Raw genomic sequence first — 10710 nt, 5'->3', positions numbered from 1 at the left:
TATTAATATTTAGTAGGTGGTAGCACACGTACCTTTATAGACCCATTTGATACATTCTACTGTAAATTTTTTAAATGAATATCCGCATTTCCTATGTGTGAACTGTTCATGTGGTATGTTATTTACGTAATATAATTGTTGCTGTTTTTTCATATCATGGCATCTAAAGTGCCGCACCACAGGATAGATATACTAAATCTTCTGTAGTGGCACTTGCACATGCCCGCCTACGTGGTGAGGTGAAGCCTCGAGAACTGGTTGCTGACCATCTTGCTCAAGGCAAAATGAGGTAGCAAGTGCCTTAAACCGCCATACTGCTGTGGTCTTTTGACCATTTTACAATGTGATACAAGAAAAACTTTATTAAGTTGATATATGCTAAAATGAGCTTGGCATGACATTTTTTTGTGGGGGGTCTAACCATACTTTATGTATGTCATGGTAAACACCACATGCACCTCCATGTGCCATACTGCTCCTGTTCGTCTTGTGCCCTGAACATGGCAACATGGTGGTTTCCGCCAGGGAAGGCCATCGCCACAACAGAAGATTTTTATTGTGAACTCTCACACGCACAGTAGCATAGTGGCCCAACTAATCAATAGTGCCTGCTCCTGTCTCCGGCAAGGCCAGTGACGCTCTATGATGTTCGAATAAAACACATTCTTATGTTCTGACAGTGCCTCAGCCTTCACACTTAGCCCTCACATTATATTTCTTGCTATACTCATGCCACAGAAGTCTGTTTCCCTATGAAGCACATCTGCAGCTCCAGGTAAGACCATCGGGCTTGTTTGCTGGGAAACCAAGGTTCGATGCTTCAATCAAGCATGTAATTTTTAAGTGTGAGCTATTTGGTAAGGCAGCAACACAGTCAGGAAGGTCCAGGGATGTTCACAAAGAAAGCTTCACTTCAAAAACAATAGAACTTATCTAGGTACATGCTACGACAACGTGGGCGTCCATGCAACTTTTTTTATGTAGCTTTTTTAAATTTATAATTATTACACCAAATACTTCTAACTATACAGGAGCATTAGGATCTGGTGAAAGAAAAATTGGGCAACTTGAGGTAGTGTGCAAGGCCCGGTCTCTCAAATTTTTAACAGCTATGCTCGTGTGAAGCATTGTCGGCCAGTGTCCCATGTAATGGTGCACGACTTCTATCTCTGCAGCAAATTTTACACAGCTTATGACACGTTTATAGACATGTATACAATCACTTCTAAACAGTGAAATGGTATTAGCCACAGCTTTAGTTCAGACTTTTCGGGACCAATATGGCTCTTTCCTCGGTGGTCGACTGCATAAGTAGAAGAAGCAGCATCATTTCTTTGAGGTCGGGATCCTCGATTCTATCACACAGCCAGACAGATATTTGTTGAAAATGTTTATAGTTAAGTAAACAGTAACGCATGTCCCAATGAATGCCTAGAAAAATAGATTGCTTAACATATAAACCTGCATTCACTCAATCCAAATAACATTTGAGGTCCTTCATACATAGAATTTATCAGCAAATGGCAAGCGTTGCGACGAAGAAAACTAAAAACATGCACCTCAACAAACCTACTAGGTCTGCTGTCTGCAACATGGGGCTAGTTTGATACAGAAATCACACATGGTACCAAAAATGAAAAGATGCACGAGATGCATGTTGTGGCCGCTGCACTCAGTCAGTGCAAAGTTCAATAGTGTACTGACCCACAGTAGTTTCGTGTGGCCCTTCACAACCTTACCTTACACACGAAGCAATTAAAGATGGTTGCGTGCCAGAGATTCTGCTATACCTTGGAGGGCCCAAGTGCAGAAGTTGAAGAAACACTTGAGTGAACTAAACAGAACTATGTATGAGTTACAAGTATATAATGGCTCGATTTTCACAACAAAAACTGTTCAGAAAACCATACGAAAACTCTCAGAATCTGAAAATGGCATTTCAGTTTTTTTTTAAGCTTTGTACTAACGTGACATACTTGTGATTTTGTTTGAAGTTATTTGAAAATGAAAGCCCGCATACCTCAGCGGAGAAAGCCCTGTGAGGGGCACACAAGTAGCGTGACAAATCGTTTTTATTCCCAAAAGCTTTGGACTATTACTACTTTTTAACCTATATTTGCGTCCAAAATAAGCACTAGTGAGATAAGCTACACATATACCTATATATTACAATAGATGTTATTGATGGCTGTTGTTTCATACTTGAATATGAACCTTAAAACAGTGCTCAAGTTTATTTTATATTTTTCTTGGAACCACTGGTAGAAACTTGAGAGAGGTTTGTTATAATAATATAGAGCCAGGAATAAATTCAAACTAGTCAGAAACATTGAACAATTTATTTAAAATAGTTTCTACAGAATGCTTTTAATGTGTCACAGATGAAGACATAAAAACAGTAATATCTTATCATGCAATGAAGCCACAAATGCTCTCACACCATAATTACAGAATACAAATCTTTGCTTACAAATACGTGCTTGTCATGCTATTGCAACAAAATAGCATGCCAATATGCTATATCACAGTACCTTTCGTCACACAAGTGAGAAATAGGGCATGTAATACTGGAGGTCTTCAGCATGAACCATTAGTCAAAATCTGGAGCTTCTAAAAATATCACCGCGGAAGCAATTACTGTATAGATGACTTCAGACAACACAAAAATATCTGAGAAACAAGTACTCAATACCTTAAAACACAAAGAAAATTGCTGTCTTTGGTAACCACTTCCAATTAGAGGAGTATTTATATAGAAGGCCCCAATGAATGTACACCACATTAAAGAGAAACCAGGAGAGAGATATGCACCAATGAAACTAGTGTTATTACTATTGAGCAGAGGTCATCAGTACCGAATACTTCTATCATTACAATTTTCAGTTTTCTGGACAACTCAGAATATCAATTCACTGGTTTATGTTTCAAAAAAATACATTTAGGTCTCCAATGAAAACATCACATGAAATTAACTACAGCATATGTTTTCTGTAGCTACTTTTTACATGTCTGAACAAAGGTCCACAACATAACTTCAATAAAGATCTCTTGTAAGTCTCAGCAGTACCACTTTCACACATTGTAGGTGAACAAAATGCATCTAGTATCAGACACTGCGGTCTCATGAATGTGATGGCACATAACTTGTGCTTGTTGATTTTATGATGACCAGTGTTACTTCCTGCCTATAATAGCATGAGCAATACTAGCTCACTACAAGAAAAGCATGCAAAACCGAAGCAACTAAAGTTGTGTGTGTATGTGTGTTTTTACATTGAAACCATTAACTGGTACAATACACAAAGGACACCACCAATAAAAGTGGCACAAGTCATTTAAAAGCATTCCCTGCCAACTTGAGGGAATTATTTCACTCACACCATATATGGGTAAAAACTGCCATTCTCAAATACACTTTCAAGAATAAGCTATTGCTGAAATATAACGTAGAAAAAAAAAAGTTACCAAAAAGACAGCATGCTGAAAATAAATGAATACAATCTTTTTTAAAGGCAATAGAAGTTTTTTACATTAAAATATAGGTCATTAAATATTTGTTTCCAAGGGTACAATAAGAATAATTACTGATACTGTTTCATTGGAATGATAGTGACAAAAATCAAGCGCTGTCAAATCGCAATACAAAGTCTTTACTGGATGTACATGTAACATCTAATTTACTGAGTTCTCAGAAATTATTTCAGCTTTTCCACATTTCTGTATTTTTGTAAACACTCTGCATGCTAGTCTAAACACCCTATACAGCTGCCCAAATAATTAACTATCATGCACAGTGGTGACCTCTCTCTCTCTCAGCACTATATGATGAAATGAAGTTGCAAACAGTTGTTTTGTAGGCATGTGCTTTGTGAGCATGCACCTGTCCTCAACCAACCTTTTTGGAACTTAGTTCACTCACATGAAGAAAATACACAGAAAAAACTGCCACTCGTGCATGATAGTTGAAGATTCGGGTGACTGTACATATCAAAAATGCTACAAAAAATACTGCTTAAAGCTTATCCATGTTCCTAGGTAATCAATATTCACATTTATCACCACCAGCAAAAGATTACCACCTATCTATGGCACAGAGAAGTCGTGCCATGGAAGACTTGCACACCGTAAAAAAATAGGTGACAGAACAGGTAAAATCATGGACCATCACTTAACTATACTCCTTCCCTCTGCCTTCTCTTTCATAAGTTAGCATTCTACCAGCTCATAAGGAATGGTGCTACTCAAAAAATTTTTTTTTTCTACAAGGGTGAGAATTTCGTTTCACTTGTTTGGCGAAGTTCAGTTTTTCTAACTCTACTGACAATAACAATCAAGGTTGAAACTAACCAGAAATAAGTTAGAAAAGTGTCTAAAATCCACACGGCATCTTTTAAAGGGCCAGTAAATAGGCTCTGACTTATTTTTTTATACCCCCCAAAGAAGCTCATTGATTCGTACAGTGTAGACCGCGACGATCACATTTGCCAGATATTACAGCGCTGCATGCCGTGCAGACTCTCCATTTCAAAAAATGACCCCGTGCCTGTTTTCCTTGCCATACCAATCCCCCTCGTAAGCGCAGTCTGAAGAAAGCTTGCCCATGGGCAATGTTACACACCACTGAGCTCGTGGATTGGTTCTTTCCCCAATTATCAGCGCCTTGGCCCTGCAGTGATGCAGTTTCAGTCATGCAGTCTGCATTTTTATTTTTCTGTGTTTTGTTGAGCCCGAGACTCCGTGAGAAATGGTATTGTCAGAACGAAAGCCTGTGAGACAAAGAAGCGTCTCACTACTTTACCACAAGGGGAAAAGTGCTCCTTACTCAGCGATTCCTGCCCGCGCCGCTAAGACACGTGCTCACGTGGGGAAGCCCCGCTTGGTCATTAGTGGCTCGCCGATGACGAATCACTGATGTTGTGTGTGGGAATTGAGGCTAGCCCGCTGTCTTTGCGCGGGCTTTGCCGCCTTTTCTGCCGTTCTCATGTCCCGACATGTCTGCCCTCCTTTGCTGTCTGCCGCGCTGGGAGAGCGGAGTGACGTTTAACCCCCTCACCCGGTAGCAGATGTTGACTGTGGCGCCGCGCGCGGAGTCTCCCGAGAGGTTTTCGCACGCTGCGTCGGGAGCGGGCAGACAGATACTCCCCGGGACTGCAAACGGTGAGCCACGCAATCTTTTCCGTCCGTCAAACCCCGTCGCTCAGGGCTCGTCGGACTTCGCTGACGGCGCCTCGCGCCTGAGGCGAACGCTCACCTTTTGTTGCCCCACTACGTACGCACGGCCGAAGGGTGGTACAGTGTCCTAGTGCGTGGCCTAGCTACGCCGACCCGTCTCCCTCCGAAGCCAACGCGAGCACCTTCGCCCTCGCTCGAGCAATCGGGCCTTGGTCCCGGTGTCTCCGTGGATCACCTTTACCGTGGAGACGTGCTCGTGGCACCCTGTGTAGTACTTTTGTGCCCGTGGCGTGGATAAGCCTAGTTGCTTTCCCGCCGTGCCTTTGCAACGGGCTGTACTGCGTTTGTTGTTGCCACAATAAAGTGTTGTGACTTTGAGCAGTATCGTGTTCTCGCCACGGCGACGGTTAACGCGTGCCCTGCGGCTCGCTAAGACCGGACCCACGCTGGTAGCCGTACTCCTTCGGGATACGTGTACACCACATGTGTCACATTGACAATGTGAGTGGAGTCCTGACGACGGGCTACTCCTTCCCCTCCCTATGATGAAAAAAGGTGGCGAGTGGCCACACGAAAATTTGAAACCGGTTGAAACAGATGTTTTAACCCCTGTAACTTCCTTATTATGGCACATATTCGCAAAATTCTTGCGACAGCATGTTCGAATAGCAAAAGTGCACATATTTTTCTACATTAAACTTTTTGAACCTTGGAATTGTTTACTGGCCCTTCAAAGAAAGTGTGAATTGTCAAGAAATCACATATACACACACTGTGGCAGCTTGATGTTGTCATGATGTCTGATGTTGCCATGATGATGTCTGAGTGAGGAATTTAGTAGATGTACATTGTCATAACAACCAAGGTTGCCTGAGCTCCCTTGAGGAATGAAATAACAAACAAAGACATTTTACAATGCATGTGAACTTTGAATTTTACCTTAAAAGCAAGTTTTTTTTTTTTTTTTTTCAAGGAGCAGTGCCTTGCAAAATTTCATGAATAGCAGGTGAGTGAGCAGGTAAAAAGTTTTACATTCGCTACTGCTCTCATTCGTTGACACTGCACATATGTCGTACGCTATTACGGATGGTACAGAGATTTTATTTTTTGTAACCAACAGTATGTATGGTAAACCCAATCAATTCAAGGTCTGCAAGCTAAAATTTAAAACTATAATATTTCGCTGGGATAGAGGGTTTTAAGACTTCTCATGTTCTAGTTTTGCACCTTTGTCATTATATTTTACATACTTTTTAGCAAACTTACAGGATTCTACAGTTTATGCAAAGGAATACGAGTGATGATTTGCTTGCAGTTATAAAAAAAAAAGAGAAACCAGGGGCAAAAATGCCTACATGTTAAACGTTGTCATGGTACAAAATAATACTTATGTTACTGTCTATAAAACTGATTATGCATTTCAAATTGGCATAAAAAGCAATTAATAGTAACAGTTTTATTGCTCTAGATCATAAATTTTTGAAATAGCATATTTAAGTAGCATCATCCCTTAAGGTTTAGTTATGTTTTAAAGAAGTTTACTGGCAAATATGTTAATGTTATCTCAGAAAGGAAAACATTGAAGCAGAAAGCAGCCAATCACAGAGCGAATCTAAATAGCGCTCCATACCATCAGACACAATTTTCTTTAACAATGACAGTTAAAATAGCACAAATATTTTTGTAAACAATCATGCAGAGCACCTCAACTACTTATTTCGAAAGAAAAGCATTGTCACTGCATCTACAAATATCAAGAGTCCCTTACAGTTTGCAGTTATAATAGCGAGTATGCTTAAGATACCTTTCCTTCCATTGCATACAATCAGTATACTACTGACAAGTGTCTTATGTTAATGTCATAAGTGAGCATACACACTGCAGCAGCCTGTATATGTGCACAAGTGCACCTTCGTGCATTATGTTACTCAAAAAATGAGACTAAATGGCAACATGAATAGAAAGCTGCACAGACATTGCAGCAGGTTCTTTGTATCATGCAGACAAAAATTTTTATGATGCACTGTGTTTATTCTTAGCAGTTCCTTCCAATGGTAGAACAACACCTATATCATCAAAAAGTTTTACAAAGATAGATAGAGAGAGAGGGGGATAGGCAGAGGGTAAGAATGAGGAATAGCACTAGTTCTAAGACTTTCCTAATAGTGTCAATAGTTTCTGTGGAAGTTGTATTGCTATGCAGGCAATGTACAAACGGTAACAGAACATATTCTATAGAGTAACAGCAAAATCTTGTACATTAGTATTTCTTTGCACATTTCTTGGAATAGGTGGTCGAGCATTAGCCGCATTGAAAGATCAGCATTAAAATGGAGCTACTTTAGTTTTTGTCCTACTAACAGCTTCTTCTTTAGTCAGCATTCAGGTGAAAAATCCGTGCACGGGGTTGAATAACAAACGATAAGGTTTGCATGCCTGCCTCACAAGCAAAATATGGTTCCCATTCTAGTATCAAGACATCACCCGAATTCCACTATCTGCGCTGAAGACTCACATCACTTGATTACATTTTCCATCCAACACCACTGAGTATTCTACCAGAACAAAAAGTTTCTAGGCACTTTTCATTGCGAAGACTGCCATCTTTGCAGAGATATTTATGGATCCGTAGACATGACAGTTTTACTTCAATTTACTTCAAAGAAGTACGTAGTGACATTATATTTTTATAGAATAACTGGCATTCTGGGGCCCCCAACCTCTAGGAAAGAAATAAAAAAATTACAGGCTAGCATCAGCCGGTACTTAATATAATAATTCAATGTTGGCATTTTCAAATGTTCCTTCTTGAGCACTCTAAAATGGTCCCAAAGGGCCAGCCTTGTACAGCCGAATAGGGACACCTCAAATAGTCTTAGCCAATTAATTCACAACTCCAAATAGGCTCTCAATACGTCTTACCACTGGAACAGCCCAAACACCTATTCTATTACTACTTCCAGGACTCCACCTCTTCCTCATCGAAACAGTGCATACATATAGACGATGAACAGATTGAAAAGAAAAAAGGGCAGGTGCTGTTTCTTTACAACCCGTCCCTCATAATGATGGGCTGTTTTTTATCACTAATTCATACCAACTAGTCCGACTTTCCACTTTAATCTACTTGTTCCACTGCTTGTGCACCGATTTTTTTTACAGCAATAATTAGTATAATAAGTGCCATGCACCCAACTGTGGCACTTCATTACAGGAAGTTCCTCCAATTTCCCACTTCTTCCTCAGTGCTCCAGAGAACATATGGCCATTCAAGTGGTTTAAAACATCTCTCACTTGAACCCAGAGTGGCTCCAGAACCACACTGGTATTTAGAGAATCATAAAAATTATCAAAGATGCCGAATGAGATTTGTTGTTTTAGACGCCTTGGTACCCAGTAGTATGTACTAGTTGATGCATCATAATGGCATAACTCACTATTTCTCCATGTTTCTGTAATCACAGATGTTGCCACATGCAAGTACATCCATAGGGTATAGAAGCAGTATTCTTACCAAATATTATAACTTTGAAAATGTCCCAGCACTCGTTTAAGGATACTGTCTAACTGCATATATTTACATGTTGCCTTTTTCTACGAAATTTGTACACTTGTTTTCGTGCTAATATATGTCATGAAACACAGCTACACTTACGAGATGATTGCTGTTCCTTTTGGTCAATGCAGTATCTTTGGCTATAACTCATTGTGGGTCCTCTGAAAAAAGAAAAGATAAAAGAACCGAATAAAGAGATAAATATACATACGTCATCACCAATAGCAGAAGTACTGAAGTTCTCAATATATATACACATTAGCCCTTTCAGACACCACCTATGAAGAAATGTCTGCGCACGTGTCAAATCGATGACATTGATCCAAGGCAATCAATGTTCTACTGCAACAAGAATAAAACCATGACATGAAAATTTGAGTGTGTTTTAGTAACACACTCAAATTTCAAGTTGCAATAAAATATCTATTTATCCTAAAATCATCCTCTGTTTTGACATAAACAGAATGAAACCTCAAGCTAAAAATATAGTGCGAATTCATTTTTGGTTATGCTCATTTTGAGCGAAGAGAAAATACGCTTTTCACATGGCTCGCAGAAAGCGACACGCTGAACGACTCGTCGAGTGTGGTAGTGTCTTCAACAAAATGATCACATGCAGCTGTACATTGCAAAATTAAGTTAAATGAAGAGAAATTTACTATGAAGGAACTCCAATTCATCCAAAGCTTGATATATCTTGCTCTTTCCTAGCCCCTAGTTGATACAAATAGCAAACGCTAGTGGTGTACACAATCACACAGACAGCAGCATATGAAAATTTTAATACACTCCATTCAGATATTATAAACATAGTTTCAGTAGTATACGAGGTAAGGCAAGAAATGCAGCTCAACTTGTGACATGCAAAAAGTCTAAACCACAGAATCTAAAAAATTTGCTCATTCTGGCTTTATCATGAACGTACAAGCACAAACATGAGCTGAATTCAAGAAGTAATGCCAGAATGCTTTAGTTAATTTTACTACCACTGTCCAACATTCTGTGTCATCAACTTAAAGGTAACAAATAGCTATGACAGATTCATGGTATCAACAGAGAATCAGTAAATTGACAGTGCAAAACCATGTATGAGAGCAAATTGCAACAATGTTACAATTAACTTATGAATTTACTTGCACTTATGCTGCGACCCTTGACTCTGCTTAAGCCTTTGATCACAGGCTCGTTATTACCTACTAGTTTCGGTTTTAAAAACGACAAGCAACCGAGTGCAACTATCCCCACCAAGCAGGTGCAACGCTCAGCCATGTCAGCACACAGATTTGTGATGCACTTCTGTGCAGTTCAGATCATGAAGTTTTTTTAAACGGGAAACGGGACAGCAATGTCACCCAACACAAAACTTTCAACTCTTGCACCACGGCCACGGATTCGCAAGCAGCTGCCAAGTAATAGTCTGCTGGAGCAAACGCGACCAAAGAAAAATGGCAGTTACGAGCCGTCATAACTTAATGCAGCGAGGTCATGTGAGCTAAGTAGGGGGTCCACAAGTGTCCTCTTTGAGGTTGTCTATAACATGATAGAGTTTATTACTCATTCAAACTTCAAAATTAATTTAAAGTATGTTTCAAGCTATATTCCCTATTGATATTTTCCAGATGAAATACGCATGTTCATGGGAATCGATTCCGCAGGTTGTCTTGGCCGCAAAGTTTTGTGTCAGTAGCCCTTTAAGTGAAATCATCGATTTTATCATCACATGCTTTGAATAAAAAGAGGGTAAAACATAAGTTTCTGGGGATGAACTTAAATATCTTGCGCTTATCACACTTTGTCAGCAGCCCGTAGAACTTAAAAAAAAAAATGAATACCAAAGCTGGTACTCAGTTTATGTGCCGAAGAAAATTTTCATTTTCAAACTGAATGTGTTGAAAAATTTTGCTTTTCTGTACTGATCTGTCCATTGCTTCAATAAAATTCTTACAAGCTATGGTCTCCAATTTTATCTACTGCGACATTCT

General features: G+C 39.6%; 2 protein-coding genes across 5 annotated transcripts in view; one reads left to right on the top strand and one right to left on the bottom strand.

Moving 5' to 3' along the window:
* The window catches only part of LOC142788209 (uncharacterized), a 58702-nt gene that overhangs the window by 5073 nt on the left and 42919 nt on the right, over positions 1-10710 (top strand). The gene's annotated exons all lie outside the window — the stretch shown is intronic.
* The window catches only part of LOC119177282 (protein O-glucosyltransferase 2), a 38638-nt gene continuing 30248 nt past the window's right edge, over positions 2321-10710 (bottom strand). The window contains exons 8-9 of one of the 2 annotated variants that reach the window (XM_037428728.2): positions 8828-8889; positions 2321-6051 (exon numbers count right to left, since the gene is read on the bottom strand). In XM_037428728.2, the coding sequence (XP_037284625.2) occupies positions 8869-8889 (21 nt within the window). In that variant the 3' untranslated portion in view covers positions 2321-6051; positions 8828-8868. Of the gene's footprint in view, positions 8890-10710 lie in introns of both variants that reach the window. The other variant, XM_037428727.2, reaches the window with a different exon arrangement.

The sequence above is a fragment of the Rhipicephalus microplus genome, unplaced genomic scaffold (genome assembly GCF_043290135.1).
Source record: "Rhipicephalus microplus isolate Deutch F79 unplaced genomic scaffold, USDA_Rmic scaffold_48, whole genome shotgun sequence".
In the NCBI taxonomy this organism is placed as follows: Eukaryota; Metazoa; Arthropoda; class Arachnida; order Ixodida; family Ixodidae; genus Rhipicephalus; species Rhipicephalus microplus.
This window is presented reverse-complemented; position numbering and strand designations above follow the sequence as displayed.